Source organism: Eleutherodactylus coqui, chromosome 7 (genome assembly GCF_035609145.1).
Source record: "Eleutherodactylus coqui strain aEleCoq1 chromosome 7, aEleCoq1.hap1, whole genome shotgun sequence".
In the NCBI taxonomy this organism is placed as follows: domain Eukaryota; kingdom Metazoa; phylum Chordata; class Amphibia; order Anura; family Eleutherodactylidae; genus Eleutherodactylus; species Eleutherodactylus coqui.
The window spans coordinates 184,919,323-184,942,765 of NC_089843.1; the positions used below are offsets into that span (position 1 = coordinate 184,919,323).

A 23,443-nucleotide genomic window follows, 5' to 3' on the forward strand; every position below is an offset into this window, starting at 1 on the left:
TCAGAAACCTTCCAATGTCCATTGTAAAACGTGCTTCTACCTCTTAAATTAGATGACTGGGATGAAAGTTGTCTGATTTCCATGAAAAAAACTTTTCCTGCATGCATCCACTGTACGCATTATCCTTAACCCCTTCCTACCCCTTAGGCCATAACCCCTTTCTGCCAGAGGACATACGATGACACCCTGACTAAGAAGGGGTTACCGCAAATGGATGTAAACTTAAAAGTGGGAGCCAGCTGTGACTAACAGCCGGTCTTCCTCTGCAACGGCAGGGTTCGGTGAGAACACTGTCTGCAATGGCCTATGATCACTGCTATTAGCGATAACACATCACAGTACAGAAGTATTGCAATGTTTTATTGTAGCAATTATAGGAACGCAGATTCAAGCCCCCTACAGGAACTTAAAAAGGTTTAAAAAAAAAAAAAATAACGTAAAAAAACCCCAATCTTTTTTGGAAATGTCTGCCTCTTTGTTTAGGAAAAAATTAAGCTCTCATGTTTGACATCGTCGCTCCCGCAATAACCCATATAATAAATTAAACCCACTTTTTATCCTGCACAGCAGGATCTTGGGAATCTCTACCCTGCTCTCCCAAACAGGCTTCTGTATTGTGTTGCAAGTCAGCTTTTTCAGCTTAATTTTTAGCTTGGTCTATGATCCTCTCCCCAACTCATAGATGCACCTGGCACATTTTTGAGGCACCTTTTGATTGTCTCGGGTAGACTTTATTGTTCATAGACTAGCCTCTCAAGTTTGGAATCCATCCAAGTCCATTAATAAATTTGAAGATGCAGGGGAAACATTATCAAGTTGGCAATAGTTTGCTCACCCACCTCCCCCTCCCAATGCAGTCTATATCAGCCTGTGTGAAGGCCTTTAAAACGAGCGCCAGTATCCTCAATCAGCATTCTACACCTGGCACTAGTGAAAGGAGCTGAAGTAAGATGTCATATTTTCTTTAAAGGGGTTGTCCCGCGGCAGCAAGTGGGTCTATACACTTCTGTATGGCCATATTAATGCACTTTGTAATGTACATTGTGCATTAATTATGAGCCATACAGAAGTTATCAAAAGTTATTCACTTACCTGCTCCGTTGCTAGCGTCCTCGTCTCCATGGTTGCCGTCTAATTTTCGCCGTCTAATGGCCAAATTAGACGCGCTTGCGCAGTCCGGGTCTTCTGCTTTTCTCAATGGGGCTCCGTGTAGCTCCGCCCCGTCACGTGCCGATTCCAGCCAATCAGGAGGCTGGAATCGGCAATGGACCGCACAGAAGCCCTGCGGTCCACCGAGGGAGAAGATGCCGGCGGCCATCTTCACCGGGTAAGTAAGAAGTCACCGGAGCGCGGGGATTCATGTAAGCGCTGTCCGGTGTTCTTGTTTAACCCCTGCATCGGGGTTGTCTCGCGCCGAACGGGGGGGGGGGGGGGTTGAAAAAAAAAAAAAACCCCGTTTCGGCACGGGACAACCCCTTTAAGTTAAACAGAATTGGAATTCAGGAGCATTTTGCTTTATCTGCCTTCAACTTACTTAGAATTTCTTTGTTTCTTCCTCTTGTTTCTCTTAAGGCCTGCAATTGTGGTGCTTTTAATGTCCATGGTGAATGAAAGGCAACCCTTCGTCCTGAGATGTGCTGTTCTCTACTGTTTCCAGTGCTTCCTTTACAAGAACCAGAAGGGTCAAGGAGAAATTGTAGCAACTCTTCTTCCTTCAACTATTGACGGTAGTTCCTTATTGTGCATTCATATTTATTTCTTGACCACTAATGAATGACCTAACAGAACATGGCTGCACTTTGATCCACTGCAGCACCAGTTTCCATGGTGCATCTTTTAAATAGATCGCTTTCTGCCACAATAGACTTCTATGGCATATGAGCTGGATATGCCTTAAAAGACTGGTCAGTGGAATGGTCAAGGGACTAACTTCCCTTAAGGGTTCATCTGTATAAATAATAGCCCTGAGTGCATCAGTTATATCCTTCAAACGATCGAAAGTGAATGATAATCGTTCAGTCTAAACGCAAGACAACAACTGCATGACGGACGAGAATCGTTTGCCTCTCATTCATCGTTCGGTTTAAACCGCAATCATTCATTCTTTCTCATTCACTTATACAGGGACTTAACAGTTCTAGATGATTCTCGTTTGAACGAGCCAACGATGCATTTGCCTTTCAGTGCGAACGAGTTGGCGGTGACGTCACTCGCTTATTCAACTGAGAAATGGCTTGTCTAAAAGGGCCTTTACAGACTTTGTAAAATATAACCACATGAGACAGAGTACAAACACTAAATTCTTCTTGCTGACTTAAAGGACCACTCCGGCGATTTCTATTTTTCTCAATTCATGATGTAGCTGTCCCTCAGTATACGTAAGTGAGCTAGTTTCACCTTTTTGTTAGTTATTCCTTTTTATCTGAAATTCCCGGACTATTTTTCTTCAGATGGTCACATGATCTTAATTCTTACCAGCTCAGATTTACTTGGGGTTATGCTAGCTGAAACTAGTCAATTTTTTACTTTTTTATGCTGTTACATGGAATATATACCACAGAGACTGATTAAAGGGGTACACAGACACTCCTATCAGAGGTACTGATGATGATCACACAACTCCTGTCACACAGTTATAATAAAGGCGATCACAGCTCATCCTCCTGATTGTATACTTATGGTTTGTAGCTTATTTAGGTGAATATAGAAGGTGATAATAATTAAACTGTGTTACGGATAAAGAACGTGGACCTACTGTGCTCACCAATCAGCCTGGCTTTTGGACTAGACCTTGTGTGGCTGGCAGCTGACCCCAGTGGTCAGAGGTACTTCTGCAAGGCAATCTCAGATGATGAATCTTGCCCTTAGCTAATCAGGAAGATAGGAAGACTCATGCCAGAAAGCAAGGTAGGGGTCCTGGTAAGAATGGCCCTACTGTCTTCACCTCGGGGCTAGCTATCCCTTACCAGACACAGGGACGATCTACTAAACACAGCGCACACAGAACAGGACTGACTTGCCACAGACTGGAAGGAAATGGACAAATGCACACAGGTTAAAGCACAAGGCAAACAACATACAGATACAGGATCAAATAGACAAAATAGTCCTGAGACAGATGTGCTGGGTGTCTGAGACAAACACACAAGAATACTGAGGCAAAGATGGAGGATTCCCAGCTCTGCTAAATAGGGAGGTAATTACTAGAGATGAGCGAACGTACTCGGATAAGCACTACTCGTCCGAGTAATGTGCTTTATCCGAGTACCTCCCCGCTCGTCCTGAAAGATTCGGGACGCGCTGCGGAGCGGGGAGCTGCAAGGGAGAGCGGGGAGGAACGGAGGGGAGATCTTTCTCTCCTTCTCTCCCGCCCGCTCTGCCCCGCACCCCGCCGCAACTCACCTGTCAGCAGCGGAGCGCCCCGAATCTTTCAGGACGAGCGGAGAGATACTCGGATAAAGCACATTACTCGGACGAGTAGTGCTTATCCGAGTACGTTCGCTCATCTCTAGTAATTACCAATTAACCTGCAGCTGGGCTGTGAGCACTGAGCAGGGTTAAACTAGTGCAGTGCTGATAGAAAGTGGAAGAAAAGAGTACATACAGAAGGAGCTTAGTGTGTCTGCCTGGAGCAAAGTGTATCCCTCAGCAGACAGAAATCAAGTGGCCCCTTAACAAAATACTTATAGTGGTTATGGAATTTTGCTAATGTTGGCTGTAACAAAGACCAGGACTGTTTATAGGGAAAAGATGGCTGCATATTAATGTCTGTTCCTATTTACAGCTACTTCATTGTCTGCTGGACAACTACTCTGCGGAGGTCTCTTTTCTACAGATTCACTCTCCAACTGGTGTGCGGCAGTCGCACTGGCTCATGCATTGTTGGAGAACTCTACACAGAAAGAACAACTGCTCAGAGTCCAGCTTGCTACGAGTATTGGCAATCCACCGGTATCTCTGCTGCAGCAATGTACCAATATCTTGGCACAGGTATGAGAATTCATGCGGCATCTGAAATAAGCAAAACATTGCAGGAACTCACAATGCTTTTACAAAACTGTAGCGATTTTAGTGATTCATTTTAGTGCTTCATCAAAAGTGGCTCTCCGGTCCGTCAAAGCAGATATCTCTTTGGTAAGGAGATGTGGTGCTGCCTTTAGGAACTAACCCACCCTCTGCCGACTGATGCACAGCAATAAGGACACAGCTGGCAATCAGTGACTGCAGGGTGGGATGTGTGGGGATATACCCCCACCTCATGACTGGTGAAGACTACTTCCTTTAGTCCTATATGTCTGCACTGCTACTGATAAAAATGTCAGTTTCAAGCAAACCCTTCAGGCCACATTCACATCAGCACCAGCGGAACAGTTTTGGGGCCTCTGGTGCAGATTTGGCATAAAATCTCGGAGCAGAATTTTATGTCTGAGCAGAAAACCCAAATTGCTGAACGGAAACTAAGCACAGATGTAAATATGGCCTTATAACATATTGCCTTTATCATTCATGCCAATACCCTGTGCTGCCTTCAGAGTTTAAGAGACAGATTCCCTTTGATGAGGCATATATGGTCCGAGATTATCGACCTAGTATGGGAATGCACAGTTTTACGTAAACTCCCCATGGTTTCACTTTCAGAATAACGTAATTGACTGACAATAAACAATGGTTCTCTGCTATTTTTCACGTGAAGGTAAAGGTTTTGTGCCAAGTTACAAGCGCTTGGGAAACCCCGTTGAAATGAATGTCAGCATGATAGACCGCCGTTTCCTTCATTCGGGAGTAAACGGGACCTCTGTTCTTGTGATCAGTAGGTTCCAGCGGCTGGAACCCTTGCCAATCGCTTATCTCCTATCCTGTTGATAGGGAGTAAGTAACATAGTAACATAGTTTGTTAGGCCGAATGAGGACAACGCCCATCTAGTCCAGCCTTCTATCCTCCTGTGTTGAAGCTTGGCACAGCCCCTTCAAAGGAATTGTCCAAAAGTAGAAAAAGTTTTACTTGTTTTTCCCCAGAACCACCACACCTCTTGTCAATGGGCTGTGTTTGTTATTGCAATTCAGCTATGTTAAATAATGTTGAACTGCAATATCGGACGGGAGCGGCACTGTCTCTTGGCAGGGAAAAAACTTTTTTCTACTCCTGGACAAACCATTTAATTGATTGATAACAGGGGAAATTGATTACAAGGACACTGTCTACGAATAAGATGTAATGCATGCAAGGCTTGTAAACAGCTTCATTTAAAGTAACCCCATGAGGTCATCCTGTACCGAGTTCATCTAACATTTTGGTAAAATCAGAGTACCTTTGATTTGCTACTCAATCAAATCACAATCCATGTGATCATCTATTATCCATGACCATATACACAGTTGTCAAAAAACCTCAAGCCCCTAGGAGTCGTTGTTTTGCTGTAAAACTCGGCATGCAGTTACATCTCAGGCAGATATGCAAATGACCTGAGTTGTGGTGTCATTGGATGAAAAGGTTTGTTACCCGAGGCCCTAAAAGTGGTTCCCCCCCCCCCATGGCCTATAAAAGGCTCTCGGAGGCTCCTTGTGTGTGTCTTTCCGCTTGTGTATAGCTTGTTGACCATTAGACATGACTCTACGATGCAGATAAGAGATTTCACCCAGTTAAAAGAGTTTGAGAGAGGGGAACATTATTGGAATGCAAAAAGCTGGATTGGCCATATTGACAAATTGTCCACCTGGGCTAGACTGTTAGGAGATGTTGGAACCGGGTAGCACCATTGTTACAGGCCCCAAGCACCCGCAGGCACTGGGCTAAAAGACATTTGACCTAACAGCACCCATTACATGTACTGCCTTTGACACCCACCAACCGTCGCCTCCATTTGCAGTGGCGTCGTGAACAATGAAACCAGATAGCAACTGGGTTGTCTTTAGCAATGAATTCCTTTTCAGGTTGGGCACTGATGTTGGCCATGCTTCTTATTATCAATCTAGTGGTGAGCGCCTCAATGCTACCTTCACTGTGCAGTGGCACACAGTCTGCGACTGCTGGTGTGCTGTTCTGGGGGCCATCACATAGGACAGTCAGTCACCCCTAGTAGTGGTACAAGGAACAATGACCGCTCAGGGATATGTTCACGACATCCTGCAGCCATATGTGTTCCTCTCATGGCGGCTTCCAAGAGGCATTTTCTAGCAGGATAGTGCTTGTCTGCACAGGAATGTCCCCACAGCCATGTCACACTTCCTTGGCCTTCCCGCTGCCAGTTTTTTGTTTTTTTTTCACCAGTAGTCCATATATGGAAGCCAGTTTCAACAGCCTACAAGTTTGCACGATCTGGAGGCTTAAAACAGCAAATGTAGAGCGATATGCTGCAGGATACCATATAGAACCTGTATGTCTCCATTCTCACCTGTATCACATCTTGTATCCAAGCTAGAGGTAACCAAACAGGGTCAGGGTACTAGAGCCTCCATGCCCGCTCGTATCACATCTTGTTTCCAAGCTTGAGGCATCCCAACGGGGTATCAGAGCTTCCATGCTCTCCCCTATCGCATCTTGTATCCAAGCTATAGGCAGCACAACAGGGGTACTAGGACCTCCTTGCCTGCCTGTATCACATCTTGTATCCAAGCTTGAGGCATCCCAACGGGGTATCAGAGCTTCCATGCTCTCCCCTATCGCATCTTGCATCCAAGCTAGAGGTGGTACAACAGGGTACTAGAAACTCCATGCCCGCCCGTATCACATCTTGTATCCAAGCTAGTGGAGGTACAACAGGGTCCTAGAGCCTCTATGACTGTCCGTATCACATCTTGTATCCCAGCTAGAGGCGTATAACAGGGTACTAGAGCCTCCCTTCAAGGGGTCAGTTTCCCTTTTGCTCTGATATTGTAATCCCTTATATCAATGTTAGAATCGGATATAGGAAGTTTCATTCCATTCTGACAACTTCTAGGGGAGGGTTTGGTTTTTGACAATGAGTGTATTATATTAATCTTCCATTGTTTACTTGCCTGACATTACAGCATTTCCTGTAATGAATAGTCTGTGTTTTGTACTCTGGTGCACATGGCAGGTCAGTAGGGAGGCTGATTGTGACATTGTGTAATTGTTTAGGATGAATTCCACTGCAAAGATTGAGTGAAATAATAGTAATTCTAATAACCATTATAAAGGAGATTAAATGTGTGACATATAATTTGCAGGGGGATAAGATCGACAGACGGGTATGTATATGTTGGCACTGCTCGCTGACACTGCAGGGCTTCTTTTACTTGCTTATGGGTCTTTTATGTTTTCCATTTAACCTTGTAAATAACTGCTCTGAGTGACCCCCTACTCACACGTTCTCTCTTATGCTGTGGTATCCCCATTACACGGTGCTGGGCTCATCACTGGTGCTTACAGGAAGCAGCATGACTACTCCATGCTTCTAGACTATTCCATGGACTAGTCGCCTAATTCCTTATTTAAAGATGCATTCTGACTTCCCATAGTCTTGATGTTTCTTCTATTATTTTGTGAACAGATCCACAGTTTCGGGTTGGGCGGTGCAGTTGCATCTTTAAAGCAGCAAACCAAATCTTGTTTAAATATCCTTCTTCTTTTTTCACATAAGGATGACTGTCATTTCTAAATCCACCCTTTCTGTCTTGTATTTGATGTTTGCCTGACATACAAGCCGTGAAAAAGGTCCAACGATCAGCCGATGAATGAGCGAACTCTTATTCATCAGCTTATTGTGGATTTTCTCCAAGCATAAAAATTCTTGCTGGATTACCTGTACATTTCTTCATGTGAATATGGAGCTGTACAGCTGGCCTATGGGGATGAACAGCTACTGATTTTCTAGACCCATGTAAACAAAAGCAAGCAGACACAGATCAATCAACGATCTTTTACATCTAGTTGAGATTCGGCCCATCTAAAAGCACTTTAAGACAAAAGTAGAGATTTAACCCATTCCCGCTGCAGGGCGTAAGTTTACGTCCTGGGAGCGAGGTACTTCCCGCAACAGGGCGTAAACTTACGTCCTGGAGATAGCGCGGGATCACATATGATCCAGCGCTATCCCGCAGCGGGAGCCGGCTGTCAGTCACAGCCGGCGTCTCGCTGCAGCAGCGGGGGGACATCAGAGATGCGCCCGCCACTTTTAACCCCTTCCCTGCCGCGATCTAAGTAGATCGCGGCAGGGGAAGAGTTCACAGCGGGAGCGCGGCTCCCTCTGTGTCTCCGGCCGGAACTCGCGATGTCATCGCGAGAGCCCGGCCTGTCACCATGGCAACAGGACGCCAGACACTGGCGTCCTGTATTGCCTATGCCTGAGATCGCTGTATGAGCGATAAGGCATGGGAGAGCAGTAGCTCTGCCATGCCTTATGACAGCGATCATCAGGGCAGTGATTAAAGTCCCTCAGAGGGACACAAACAGTGTAAAAAAAAGAGGGATTTAAAAAATGAATTAAAAAAAATGTAAAAAAAAGAGTAAAAAAAACATTTTTTATGCTTTTTCTCAGATTAGCATAAAAAAAGGTAAAAAAAAAATAAAACCCCACATATTTGGTATTGTCGCGTCCGTAACGATGCGTACAATAAGTTGCACATGCTTTTGACTGTGCACCGAAAAAAACGCTAAAAAAAAAGCTAAAAAACTGAGTCAAAATGCTCATTTTTAGCATTTTGCCTCATTAAAAACGCAATAAAAGTGATCAAAAAAGTCGTATGTACGCCAAAATGGTACCAATAAAATCTACAGCTCGTCTCGCAAAAAATAAGCCCTCATAGAGCTCTGTACATCAAAAAATAAAAAGTTACGTGACTTTGAATGCAGCAATTTAGAATAGAAAAAAGATTTCCAAAAAAAAGGGTTTTTATTGCAGAAAAGTGGGAAAACCTAAAAAAAATGTTAGAATTTTGGTATCGTTGTAACCGTACCGGTCTGCAGAAAAAATGGAAAGTCTCATTTATGCTGCATGATTAACGGTGTAAAAATAAAATAAAAATCTATGGCAGAATTGATGCGTTTTCTCTCTCTGCTATCATTAAAAAAAAAAAAAAAATTTACAATATAGTCTATGTACCCAAAATTGGCATCGATAAAAACTACAGTTCGCCACGCAAAAAATAAGCCCTTATACGGCCGCGTCCACGGAAAAATAAAAAAGTTATGGCTTTTGAAAAATGGAGATGGAAAAATACCAAAAAATCGCTTGGTCCTCAACGCCAAAATAGGCCATGTCATGAAGGGGTTAAAGGAGTTGTCTAAGTTGTGGGTTTTAACTGAAAGGGCTTACCCATGTAGCAAAATAACTAATGTGAATATACTCACCGCTCCCGCTGTGTCCCATCCCGGTGCTCGATTCACTGTGCTTGTACAGGCTGCAGCTCCACCCCGCTTACAGAATGTCACAGGCACTGCAGCGAATAGCAGAGCTCGGTGATGGATCACTAAGCTCGGTTATTGGCCGCAGCGCCTATGACGTCCAGTAAACAGTCTGGGGCAGCCTGTAAATGTGATTTCACAGGGGAGACCTGGAGCAGCGCCGCAGGACACAGCGGGAGTGGGGAGAGGCAAGTTATATTCCTGTTAGTTATTTTACTGCTTGGGGAAGCTGTTTTAGTTTAAACCCACAACTTGGACAACTCCTTTAATAAAAGAGGTGTAGATTTAGCTGCTTCCGGTAAGAATGTTGCACCATAGTTAAGGTAAACCAATTTCTTTTCAGTCTGTTATTCCTGGGATGCACCAGTAGATTTACAGAAGTGTCATAGAGACTTTTTGGAGGAGGCCGGTGTATGTAACTAATATAACATGAGTTTGTTGTTGGAATGTCTAGGACGTGACGGCCCTCCTGACATTCTGCATGAAATATTTGTTCTTTTCCTAGAGATCTGCATAGTGCTGTTCCTTTGGGAACCATCCTGGAAATATATGAATAAATTGACAATCTGGCATTACCCTTCGCTTTGTAAGTAATATGGTAACACCCAGTTGTTATTTTATTAATACATTTCTAGGAGGAATAACGGGGAAACAGCACAATACAGAAGAAAATAACCCCCAGAATTGTTGTTCCATGAGGAATACTAACATTTCCTAAAACAGATATGTCAGGACAGCTCCTCTGTACATGCCATATTGCCCCTTTCCCAGATGACAGTAGGTGTTCCCAACCTGTTTATATTAGCATGAAAATGTTTGCAGTAAAATACTGTATTAGTAAACCTTGTTATGCATAAATTACTAGTTTTGTCTTTTTTATCTTGTTTTGTAAAAAAAAAAAAGTCACTTTACTAATTTGTTTAATTAGACTTATTCTGTGGACTTGCACTAACCTTGCTATAATTGTTCAGCTATTGTATTATGGTGTTACCTAAACAATTTGCTAGCTTTGCTGCCGTTTCATAGAATTTTTATACTAGGACTTGTCACTAAAAGTCCATGCATGCCATGAGTGGGTTTCCCCAGTGTGTGTGCCGAGAAGCATCGTGTCACAGTTCAGTGTCGTCTTTTTTTTTTTAATTTTATTTTTAATTTATTTTTTTTTAATTCTAAAAGTAGTAATTAAAACTATACTTTATATGTGACTAGATGAAGACATACATGTATATACTTACACATACCAGGAAATTAAATCCCACTCTGTTGTTATTTGACATATAGTATAATATGAAGGTATATTCAGAAACTGTCAAAATTATCTTCTGGTATGCTAGATGACAGATAATTGCATTGGTGAAAATTGTGATCTCAGCCCAGCATTGACTTCCAGAATGAAGATTTTTAGAAAAACTGGTCAAACTGCAACATATCCTTATTTCAGCCTAAGGCTCTGGGTACTGAGATGCCCAAGGTCTTGGCTGTCCCCTAGTAGAGATGTCATTCCAGGACCTAAAATGATGGATGGGAAATGGACTCCCAGAACCCTCACAAATTAGGTGAATGAATGGGACTGAACAGCTGTGAGTTATAGTACTGATCTTAACAACGAAGGGGATTCGGTACTCTGGAGCGCTTTGGCCCCTGTATTCAGCTGATCAGCAGGATGCCGTTGGAGTAATCCCCATTGATCAGATATTGATGCCCTGTCCTAAGGAATGGTTTCTCTTGAATATTGCATTTTATTATTCGGTTAGATGCGGTTACAGATAGTCCCCGACTTGCGAACATTCGACTTGCGAATTTCGCTAGATACGAACTATCTGTTTTGCACAGTATGATGTAATGCTATGGCATTACATCATACTGTGCAGGGACCGGGCAGGCTTCTATCAAGCCTGATAGAAGCCTGTCCGGTCACATCGCGGTTGCTAGGCAGCCGGGGGCCTTCTGAAAGGCCCTAGGGCTGTCTATGCAGAGCGCCTAGCAAGCCGTGCGCTTGATGGGCACTCTGCATAGACAGCCCTGGGGCCTTTCAGGAGGTCCCCGGCTGCCTAGCAACCACACAGCGTCCCGCGATCTCATCGTGGGACGCTGTACGGGCCCCCTGAACGTCGGGTGCAGGCTGTTTCTTACAGCGGGCACCCGGCGGCAGCAGTTCCGACGAGCCGTGCCGCTCGTCAGAACTGTTAACACTTTAAATACCGCTGTCAGAGCGGTATTTAAAGTGTTAACAGTTCCGACAAGCGGCACGGCTCGTCGGAACTGCTGCCGCCGGGTGCCCGCTGTAAGAACAGCCGGCACCCGACGTTGTATGGAGCAGGATCCACCCGCGATCCCGCTCCATACTACTACTTGTTCGACTTGCGAACAAAACGGACTTGCGAACGGGCTCCCGGAACGGAACCCGTTCGCAAGTCGGGGAGTATCTGTATTGGCAAGAGCTGAAAGGGGTCATTTACTTGTAAGTTTTCTTTGCTGTTCCATAATCTCATAAGTTGTTATTCCCTGTCTCCCCTCTCTGCAGGGCAGTAAGGTGCAGACCAGAGTTGGACTGTTAATGTTGCTGTGCACTTGGTTAACCAACTGTCCCATTGCCGTTACACATTTCCTACACAATGCAGCTAATGTGCCTTTTGTATCCTTTTATGAATATTCACAAGAGCTGTGCGAGTACTCTGCATATTAATAGCACTATTATCATTTTACACAATGTCCATACTGAATAGAAAATACCACAACCTGATACAGAATGGACAGTCTCGTCAAACTTCTCTTAAAACTGGATTTAAAAAACCCTCACTCAAAAAACTGGAGGCAGCCTTATAAAAATCCACATTAAATCATGGCAAAACCAAGAGGGGGGATTTATCATTTTTAGTGTAAAAAAGTTGCGAAGTTTGATACAAAGCCTGCTGGCGTAAAAATTTGGCGACTTTTTGATTTGTATGCCACTATATGCTGCTTTCCTTAAGGCGCCCTGACACATTTATGTATAATTTATGCCAAAAAACCTGGTGTAAATTATACTAGATATCTACAACCGCTCCTAGCGTCATGTCCGTTTTTTTCAAATGCGGTTTTAACCACGTCTCAACCGCCCAGTCTGTTTTGTTTGTATGAGACTTTGTCTTCCTTAGTGGACGTACTGTACAGCTCACAGCGCAGATATCCGAGAACCTTGGCGAAGAGGAGCAGCTGGTTCAGGGCTTGTGTGCCATGCTCCTGGGAATTTGCATTTACTATAACGATAACTCACTTGAAAACAATACCAAGTAAGTGTGACTCAACAAAGACCTTGCTTTTCTGGATACACGGATTTTGTACTCGTTTCTTGTGAATATTTTGTATGGTATGTACATTCCTGTACTAGAGCCACATATATAAAAATGCTGGGTCAAACATCCTATCTCCACTCAGAACTCAGCTTAGAAGTAAGATATTAAATATGGCAGTATAGTCTGTTTAAAATGTGCTCATTTTGTTACCTGCAATAAATTGGTTCTGTTTCTTCAGAGAGAAGTTAAAACAATTGATAGAGAAGAGAATAGGGAAGGAAATCTTTACGGAAAAGTTGGGCTTCATCACAAAGCATGAATTTTATTCAAAGGCTGCTCAGAAACCTCAACCAAGTTTCTCGAGTCCGGACCACATGATGTTTGATCACGAGTTCACCAAATTAGTTAAAGAATTAGAGGGTAAGGCGCCTCTCCTTATATCCATATTGTACTTGTTAAAGGGGTTTTCTGGTTACTATTTGACATTTTTAATGCCAGGTGCAGATGTGTTAAACTAACAAATCCAGCAGTGCTTACCCGTCCTCGGCCCCAGTGCTGTAACCCAAAGTCCTCCCTGTTTCTGGTGTGTAACGGACACCTGCAGCGACGGGGGGCCACTCCGTCACTGTCCATTCTCCATATAATAAGAAAGACGTCAGGCAGCAGGTTTGGTGCGGTTGTATTTTATGCATTCATGAGAATACACAGATAGTAATGCCTCCTCAACACACAAGATGGCGACGTTTCGACTCTAAAGCATGAGTCTTTGTCAAGCTTGACAAAGACTCATGCTTTAGAGTCGAAACGTCGCCATCTTGTGTGTTGAGGAGGCATTACTATCTGTGTATTCTCATGAATGCATAAAATACAACCGCACCAAACCTGCTGCCTGACGTCTTTCTTATTATATGTATATCTTTGGGAATTTGGACTCTTTCCCGGTCTGGGCGTGCAGACAAGGCTGAAGGATACAGCTTAGGATTTTTTCCCCCCCGAACTGGTAGTGGTGAGTGCTGCTGCTCAACTTTGTTTACTGCAAATTGCTACTGTCCATTCTCCAGGCATCTGCACTTACATCCTAGGCGCCACTTGCCAGGAGCTCGGAATGGTGACACTGCGGCCTGTGGCTGCAGTAGTCACGTGGTGTCCATTGTGCTATAGAGACCAGGAGGACCACAGGGTTTCAGTGCTGGAGCTGAGGATGGGTAAGTACCGCTGGATTTATTATCATAACACATCTGCACCAGACATTATAATTTCAAATAGTAACTGAACGACCACTTTAAAGAGCATGTCGGCAGAAAAAAAAAAAGGTTTAAAAACTGCTGCCATAGTGTTATGTAGGTTGTACACATGGTTGTACACAAAAGGAGCCTTTTCTCTTCAACAGAAATTCTTGCTTTGAAGATTTTACATCCAGTATGCAAATACACTATCTGTAGTCAAAGAGGCGGTGCTGTCATCCCTCTGACTCAGCACATCACGCAAAAGCCAGGCCTTTCCTCCCAATCATCTCCTCCCCCAGTGTATTGATGTTGGGACTGAAATCTGCCAAATGTGCCGTGCACCCTTCTGGCGCCTGCATAATGCATTAGTAAAGTCAAGGTGTATACTTATTAGATACTTGCACATGTGTGGGGAAGATGCAACCGGAGGGCCGTATGGCGCGTTTGCGAGATTTAAGTGCTACCAGCACTGACGTCAATACACAGTGGAAGGCAGCAAAGCAGTAGAAGAGGCTGGGCTTCTGTTATTCGCTGAGTCGAAGGGATGAAGACGCCGTCTCTTTGACTTGAGATGGTGTATTTGCATACTGGACATGCAACCTTCGAAGTAAGAATTTTGGTGAAGCTAAAAGGCTGCTTTTGTAGAACACCAAGTGTGCCCCGCTTGTGTCATGGTGGAGAACACTAGGTTGGCGGATTTAGCGCACGTAGCTGATTTGCAGTGGATTTTGGTGTTGATCAGCTGATTTCATCCTTTATAATTGAGTTCAAGTTGAAGGGGTGAAATCTGCTACAGATTCGCTATGTTTGAACATAGAAACTGTTTTTTCTGCTGACTGGTTCCCTTTAAAGCATGCCACAAGTGGTCCACTAGAAAGCCTCTTAGGATGTTCACCTCCATGGGTGAATTTAAGCTTCTAACCTATAATGAAAAATTGTGTGCTCTTTGTTGCTTCTCTGACCTTAATGTTCTTGCAGGATACATTTTGTATTTTAAATGAACCATGCTAAAGCAATAATAGCATTATTAAGTAAGTCTTCTAGAATAGTAACTCCTACACTCTTCTTGGCTCCAGCGGTCATTATAAAAGCCATCTACAAATCTAGTGAAGAAGACAAGAAAGAGGAGGAGGTGAAAAAGTCTCTGGAACAGCATGATAACATTATATCGCACTACAAAACGGTCATCCGAGAGCAGGTAAAATGAATAACAGATGGTACATAAAATACTGCAGTAGTTCTAGTTTTTCAGTACATTAGATGAAGACATAACTTTTCTGATTTCATTTAGTAACTTGCCATGCAGTGTCAGAGATGTATTGGAGGGGGTCACTACATCCACTTGTTAGATTGGCAGTCAGATATTGTGATTTTTGATATTGCAATTAAATTCATTAAATTTGAAGCCACCCTCTGCAATCAAGATGGACAACAGCGTATGTCAGGTGGCCCGTGGACTCTTTAGGGTGTATCCCCATGTACAGGTACGGGCTTGCAGCTAAGGCTCTGCGGCTGCAAATGAAGGGGCGATCTTGCTGGTAAAAAAAAGTGCGGCTATTAGCAACCACATCCGAGCAGGGATTTAGCCACAAGCCGGTACCTGTATGTGAGAACGCACCCCCATACTCCCACTATATGTAGTCTGAAGCAGCTCGTAGACTTGAGATTTTTGTTAGAGGATCCTTCCGATTACTATGAGCTCCACCAACAGTCAGCATCTGTGATGACCACCCAGCTGTTCCTTGTTAACTCCTGCTGGCGTGTTTTTGTTTTTTTTCCCAAGAAGCTGTTTTTTTTTTATTCTGCAGTTCAGTACAATTGTGGCAATACGACATTTCTATAGCTTGTTTTAGTTCTTGCTTTCCATTGTCCTTTTCTTAGACCCACAACCTTAGTTTTTTTTACCAGTTGAACCATGAGAGGCCATAAAAAGTTCACCATGCAAGATAAATGGTGCAATAGTTTAATTGTTTAGACTACAAACACGGCGATACCAAGTATGCTTGTCTTTTGTTTTTTCATTAAAATTTTTTTATTGGAAAAAATTATCTTTAGATTACTTAAGCTTTAACCAACCTCTTTCTATATTTCCCATACTGACCTTGTGATCACTTGATTGCTTGTACCATATACATATAATACAACCAACCGTTGACTAAGGGTGGTTTCATATCTGCAGCAGGCATTCGGCATTCCTGCTCCATTCGAGTAGCAGGAAAGGGGTATCCCTGCGGCTGAACAGCTCCGTCTCTGGACAGAACTGAACAGCGCTGGGTGGAACCTATCGACTATAATGAAGTCCACCTGCTTTCCGCTCAGCTCTCCGAATTTAAAAAAGAAGAGAAAGTATTCTATGCAGCTCTTTTACTTAGAGTGTTTTCATCCGGATACGTAAAAGCACCTCCGACTGGAAGTTCTGACGCAGATGTGAAACAGGCCTAAAGTCTCACATTATGGCAATTGTTGTAAGCTGTTGAAAACAGCAGACGCTCACCTGTTACAAAGCGGGCTCTGCTACATCATAGACCCGTCACAACTGCATATTTAGGATATGTGGTTGTGAAGGGGTTTGCCTTGTTTTTTTATTTTCTGTTATCCTTCTTTTCTTTTTACACTCTTATCGTCCTGTACTACATGTGTGTGTATCTATATTAGCTGTTTTCCACTAACTTGTATTCTACTAAAATGAGAGAAGTCATCATGTCTCCACTTTCATGGCGGCTTATCCTCCACTTTACAATCGGACTTTTGGTATATACTTTTTTTCTGGTATTCAAAGACTCGAAAACGATGAAACACAGGGGCTTCATAGGGTATCATCTGTGCTTTTGTGTAGGTATATGCTTGCATGGTGGAGTTGTGTAAATGGCACACGACAACCGGGAAGTTATAGAAAAAAGAGAGATTACCGCCTGGGATCTGGTCCAGTGCCACTGGAGTAGACCAACAGTGTTGTGCCGTCTATTCTTTAGAATGCTTCCCTGTTCTGTGACAGCAAGAAGTGGTGCAGTGTGGTTAGAACTAAGGTTAGGGTTCAGCTTAAAGGAAATAGATCACTTTTTTTTTTTTAACCTATAGATTTTAGTTTGTTTTTTTTTTTTTTTTTTTTAAATTCTATTGTCTGTATATAACTACCAGGGTGGCCATGTAGAAATGGCCACCCTTGTAATGTAAAAGGGTGGCCATTTACAACCGAGCTCATTTGCCATTTACACAATGGACAGGAGCTAACCGATTGACTTCTATGGGAGACTGTTCTAGAAATACTGTGACCTGGTGGGGGGGGGGGGGAGGAGGTGAGCTGTGACCCTCACCTATTGTGGATCCTGTCTTACTTATATACAGGTGTTACCTTTCATTGTAATTCTGCCGGTATTAGTATCGGGGTGACTGCTGAAAAGTGTTTTCTCTACAGACCAGAAAGTGTCAGACTATTATTAGGCTTAGTGGCTTTTATGAAAACTGCTGGACTTTAGAATCTTGTTATATTAAATATAAAGGCTATGATACCAAAAATTAAATTAAAAAATGTTTAGCATAAAAAGCTTTATATAGAATAGGCCATTTTTTGATGATAAATTCCCTTTTATTGCATTTTGAGGTGGTACCAGCATCTTCATAATATAAGATGCCCTGTCTTATAAGATGCGCGTCCTGTACAGCTCCAGTGTGCTGTTCTGTAGAATAAAGCAACTTTTCTTCTGATCCCATCTGCCTAGTTCTTGTTGCTATGAAAGAGGGAGGCATCAAAAGAAAGGGATCTCCTGTTTTATCCTCCACTCTCCTTATGGTACCTGCAAAGCTTAGTGGATGTGATGTAAAGTTGAAGATCTTTTCATTGGGAACCACTGTTCATTTTTATGTTATAGGACATCCAACTGGAAAATCTGAAACAAACGGTCTCCTCTTTACAAGCCAAAAATGAACAGTTCCAGACGACCGTCACCCAACAACTGGCCCAGATACAACAACACAAAGATCAGTACAATCTTCTCAAGGTGCAGCTAGGTAATCAGATATCCATAGCTTCAATATACATAATAAGTATCGACTATTGTGTAAGTTAACCCTTTCCAAACCAATTTCCCTGCCACCTCGTAAACTCCCCAGCTCTTATTTATTTTGGGTGGGAGAGCACATTGTGGATTCCTTGGAATTACTTAAAAGGGCTTTTAGAAAAAATAAATACTTACCTATTCCTTCCCCGTCAGTCTTCTTACCGAATCTTCTCATCACCAATCTTCTCCTGGTTCCTCCAGTCTCCTGGGTCACCTCAGCTCTAGCCGGCTGGATCCTCTTCTTCCTGTTTTGGAGCGTCCATTTTTGGCAGTCTCTTTCTGGCAGGTCCGTGTATCTTGCGTCTCTAGTGACATAATGTTCACTGCCTAGCAAGGAATACCAGGATATTGCTGAGATCTCACCGCGAGTGTTCATATACTATTTTCATGAGACAGCATGCATGTGTAGTCTTGGCAATAGCGGGGCATAGGTGTCGGCCTTCGCTGCTAGGCAGTGAACACTACGTCACTAGTGACGTAGCGTACATTAACCTACAGGAAGGAGAATGCTGGCAATGTATGCTACATCACCGGAAGAATAAGAATCTGCCAGCTTGATGTGAGGTAACCCAGGGGACTGCAGGAAACGGGAGAATATCGTCGGGGAGAAGATTCAGTAAGAAGAATAGCGGGGGAGGTATAGGTAAGTATTGCTTTTTTTTTTTTTTTGACAGGACCCCTTTAACAGAAACACATAAAAATGATGTCATGATGATTTTATTAGCAATTATTTGAAAATTAAACATGAGTTATGAGTGTTTAACATCGGGAAGATCATTTGTAGTAATCATAGTATATTGTTTTAACATATGTTTATATAATAAGACTCTCTTCATTTCAAATTTTTTTTAAGATATCTCTCCCTCTCCCATACAAAGGCATCCTATAACTGCTTACCACGTTTCTAACACAATGCAGGACAGTGCTCCGATAAAGAGCTGTCCTGCATATGGTAACATACATATACAGAACAGCCCCCGATGTCAAGATAGCTGTCCTGTATAGTGCTAGAAACATGTGTTGGACCTCGCCTGACAACGGAGCTGTGCAGGAAAATCTGAATATCAGATGAGTTCCGACACTGGATTGGAAAGGGTTAAAGAATGTGACTATATAATGTATTTTGGATTTCTGCTCTCCTTACTATGTGAATGAAGCTCTATTTGTAAAGATGCTCTGTGTTATCTCATGTTCTACCTCTTGTTTATCATGTTCTGCTTTAACCTCATTTTGATCCTGCATTCATTGGCATGGCTTTTCCTTTTTATATAAATAGGTAAGGACAGCCAACATTACAACGCGCATAATAGTAATGCACAAATGAATGGGTTCCAGTCTGAAGAAGTCAGCCAGTTGAAAGAAGAAATAGAAGAAATGAAGAAACAACATGAATTACTGCAAGTAGAGCTTTCTGAGAACAATGTGCTTATAGAAAACTTGGTAAGATTTTCCATAGTATGATTTCCAGTCTAATATTCAGGAGTCGTGTGGACAAATTCACATTTTTAATCTAATTGGGATCTTAATAAAGTCTTATGATTGTTAGGTGGGAAATTGAGAATGCAATGATTATATTGAGCCTCTAATACGGACATGGAAGTTTCAGGGCTGCCCCCCCCCCCTTCCCCCTTCCTTACCACCTCTCATCACAACCACTCAGTTTTTTTTCTCCTAAACTCCCACAGGGAAATAAAGGCTAGAGTGTTCTTGACTATTGATGCTTTTTCCACGTCTGTGCTTGTTTTTATGCTTCATTCCTCTTTTTTTTGAAAAACTGCGCACTTGAGTAAATTATAAAATACTGTAGATAACCGTTATGGTTGCCAAATCCAGTTGGAAGACGTCTGGTATTGGTCAGAGGTTGCATACTACTGGTTGTTTTTTTTAGCACTACCATCTTGCTTGTTGTAAGTTGCTGCTTCTTGTTTTTGTGTACAGAAACACAGTCAAGCTGGAGATCAGACAGAGCAAATCACTGCAGGGTCGGAGCAAGTCACGGAGCTCCAAAAGGTACTTTTCCTTTTGTTACCGGGGTTTAAATGTGTTTAAAAGCTCCTTGTAAGACAAAGTGCTTTAACATTGAAAATGTAAGATTAAGGCCCAATGTCTACGGGCAATTTTGATACGCGTGAGATCCGCAGGTCAAGCCGCACATAGAGAAGCATGGGCTTCTGCAAATACATTGAAGCATGCAGATTTATTTTGCAGATGTTTTGGTCCGGAAAACAAATCCCAGCATGCTCTATTTTTGTGCCGTTCCCGCACGCATGGCTTCCATTGAAGTCAATGAAAGCCGTCTGATTTGTGGCACACCCGCAGCTGAAACTGGGGATGTGCCGCGGATCTCATGGTAAAGCAGGAGATTTAAAAAAAAAAGCAACAACAAAAAAAAAACTACTGTGCATGTTTGACGGCGAGTTGTGAGGACCATGCGCAGTACTTGGAAGGGGAGAGGTCCACGCGGATGCCGCCACCGGAATAATACATGTACGCCGGGCTCACTGGCCACGGGCAGGGCTGGATTCCATGCGGGATTTCCCGAATGGTATCTGACCCGCCTGTGGACATTGACCCTAAAGCTACATTTACTGACCAGACAATTTGATCCCAAGATCTTTTGCAGATTATAAAGATGGACTATGTGCCGTATTTTTCGGACTATAAGATGCACCCAGGTTTAGACAATAGAAATTATTAGGATAAAAATATTTCCTAATAAAACTTCCCTGGTGCTCTAAAGAAGTGGAGTGTTTTAGTTTCAAGTTGATGTGAATAGCTGCAGTGGCCCCAATAGTAATTATGCTTACTTTTAGTCACCCAATAGTATTTGTGACCCCTTTATGCCCTCAATAGGAATAATGGCCGTAAAGTAGCAGTAGTGGCCCCAGTAGTTATCATCGTCCCCATTAGCTCCAGACTGGCAGCAATCTCACCAGGAAGTACTTTACCTTCCCTGTATATCACAGGCTCTGACCTCTGACACTCCCTCCTGGGGTCTAGATTACTGCACTTCCTGTACGCGCAGTGTAGACTCTGGAAGGAAGTGTCAGAACTCATAGCCTGCGACATTCAGTGCTGCCCGGACTAGAGCTATGCAGGGAAGGTAATATTTTTCATGCTGATGTTGCTGGTCTTAATGATCAGTTATTGAGCTTTTGCAGTGTAAAATGATTTTTATGGAAGCAGTTATAGGGGTCTGACAATGCCGGACCCTTCTGACATCAGATTCTCACACTTTGTAGCAAGATTTTTTTTTTCTCTTGCTAAAAAGTGCGTTTCTAGTAGGAAAAATACAGTAACTGTAATATGCCTGAGTCAGGACCCTGAGAGGTTGGAAAGCTTGCTATAACATAATGTATTTTTGTTGAGCCATTAAAAGGTATATCTACAAGATGACTTGGGTTCTCTTACTGGGAACAATCACACTTTGCTCTACTGGCTAACACCGTACCAAAGCTTTCTTGTTTTAGTAATAAAAAAATATATAAGTGCACATATTTACACCTATATGTTGAAACTTAACCCACCATGCTCATTTAATTTTGTGAAATAACGAATGTTAAGGAGATATTTGTAAATGAATGTAAAGTTGATAATATTCTCTGCATCGGGACAAAGACTTTTTTTATTCTATTAACAGGAAATAGAAACTATAAAATCTCAGCTCCACGTTCAGTCGACAGAAATCAACAGACTGCAGGCAGAAAGAATGGACTTAGTTCAACAAATAGAAGCCAATGTAAGTTCCCTTTGTGTACCTCTCCTAATGTATTTGTTCCTACCCCAAGGGGAGTGTCTAATTAAAAATTACATTATGGAAATAAGATTTTTATAAGCATATAAAGCATCTATACTGCTCAAATAAATTAAGGGAGCACATATGCACAATTAAGCATCACAGTATAATCTCAAATCACTTAAATGGGGTTTTCTAATGTGTTGGTGTCCTATTCTCAGGATTGGTCATCAATTACAGATTGATGGGAATCTGTTGTTTGCGAACCCCACTGATCAGTTTTTTGAAGTGGCTGCGCCCCTCAAGTGAGCCGCTTTAGTCCTTACAAATATCCGTCTCTCAGCGTCGGTCATTTATATACCAGCTGTGTGTGGTGTAGCAGCTGAATCGCACTCGCTTAAATGGGACTGCGCTGCTCTCAGGCCATGTGACCGATGAGCATGATGTAACATGCCCGAGAAAAGGCCGCAGCGCTCACGTAAACACAGCTGCCTCCCCAATCAGCTGATTTATAGGGGTCCCTGAGCAGTAAGCCCCCACGATCTCTAATTTATGACCTGTCTTGAGGATAGGTAATCCGTTTCTTAGTCGTGGAAAATGCCTTTGAACTTTAGGGATATCAGTCTGTCCAGTTATAAAGTATAAGTGATTGTGAATCAATTTCACCAGCTGTGGTGCAAATACAACACTGAAGAAGCAACAAAAAGACAAAGCCTCATTAATGCCTGCTTCACACAGGCAATAAAAAAACGTGAGATTTATGTTTTGCGAGACGCACAAATATGAACCTCATTCTTTTGAGTGGGGTCATATACATGAGCGATGTTATCCCTCATGATGCAGAAAACCAATTGCGGCATGTTCTATCTTGTGCATGCACTCGCATCGCAGTGCCCATTGTTTTCAATGGGGCCAGCAGCAGCATTGTAGCATGTGCTATGTGCATGCGATGTGATGTGAGGTCTCCCATTGAAAACAATGGGAGAAACTTTATCAGCTGTTGCAGAGGATTCCCTTTATTCCCAAAATGACGTGGGGCTGTTTTGCCATGAAAACGTCTTGCATCCTTGGGGAATTCACATGATGGTGAGCGCAATATTGGGGTGGGATTCACAGCCCCATATCACGCTCGCCCGTTTGAAGTCAGCCTCAGGGAATGTCTTCGCTTTTACTCTTTCCTTATCCTTTCTGGATGATTCTTCCGTAGTTTTGCATTTATGACTGCTAGTAGCATGAGGTGGTACCTGCAGCTCAATTAGGCTGCACAGGTAGTCTGGCTCCTCCTGGATGGCACATTCATACGTGCCATCTCAATAAAGGTTGCTGCATCTCCCAGTACAGTGTCAAGAATATGGGGCAGATTCTAGAACAATGAGCGGGTACACAAGAAGAGCTGAACAGGGCAGTGGAAGGGCATCAACCCAACATCAGGACTGGTATCTGCTCCTTTGTGTGAGAAGCAACAAAAAGGGCAATGCCAAGGCCCTACAAAAGGACCTCCAATGGACTACTGATCTGTATATTTCAGACCAACCTCCATGAGGGTCTGAAATCTTGTAGTAGGAACTTTGCTCACAGCCCAACACCATGCAGCTCAATTAGCATTAATCAGAGAACAGCTGAATTGGCAAATCTTTCATTATTGCTCAGATCTCATCACAGATTAGAGCTTGTTCACACTGTGCAAAATGAGTAACAGGTGTAAAAATGTCTGCAAATGTGTTGGTGGACATTAAACTGCCTGCAACATCATTCAGCATGATCAGTTTGGCAGTGATGGTCTG

The 23,443-nt window shown here is 42.9% G+C and overlaps 1 protein-coding gene across 4 annotated transcripts in view; it reads left to right on the forward strand.

Annotated features, from left to right (window-relative positions):
- USO1 (USO1 vesicle transport factor) overlaps positions 1-23,443 on the forward strand; it is a 73,917-nt gene that overhangs the window by 38,906 nt on the left and 11,568 nt on the right. For 2 of the 4 annotated variants that reach the window (XM_066574087.1, XM_066574089.1), the window contains 11 exons: positions 1,573-1,727; positions 3,785-3,990; positions 7,189-7,209; positions 11,889-11,999; positions 12,518-12,636; positions 12,878-13,059; positions 14,942-15,063; positions 17,735-17,873; positions 19,200-19,363; positions 19,862-19,933; positions 21,564-21,662. In XM_066574087.1, the coding sequence (XP_066430184.1) occupies positions 1,573-1,727; positions 3,785-3,990; positions 7,189-7,209; positions 11,889-11,999; positions 12,518-12,636; positions 12,878-13,059; positions 14,942-15,063; positions 17,735-17,873; positions 19,200-19,363; positions 19,862-19,933; positions 21,564-21,662 (1,390 nt within the window). The remainder of the gene's footprint in view (positions 1-1,572; positions 1,728-3,784; positions 3,991-7,188; positions 7,210-11,888; positions 12,000-12,517; positions 12,637-12,877; positions 13,060-14,941; positions 15,064-17,734; positions 17,874-19,199; positions 19,364-19,861; positions 19,934-21,563; positions 21,663-23,443) is intronic. The other 2 variants (XM_066574088.1, XM_066574090.1) reach the window with 1 other exon arrangement.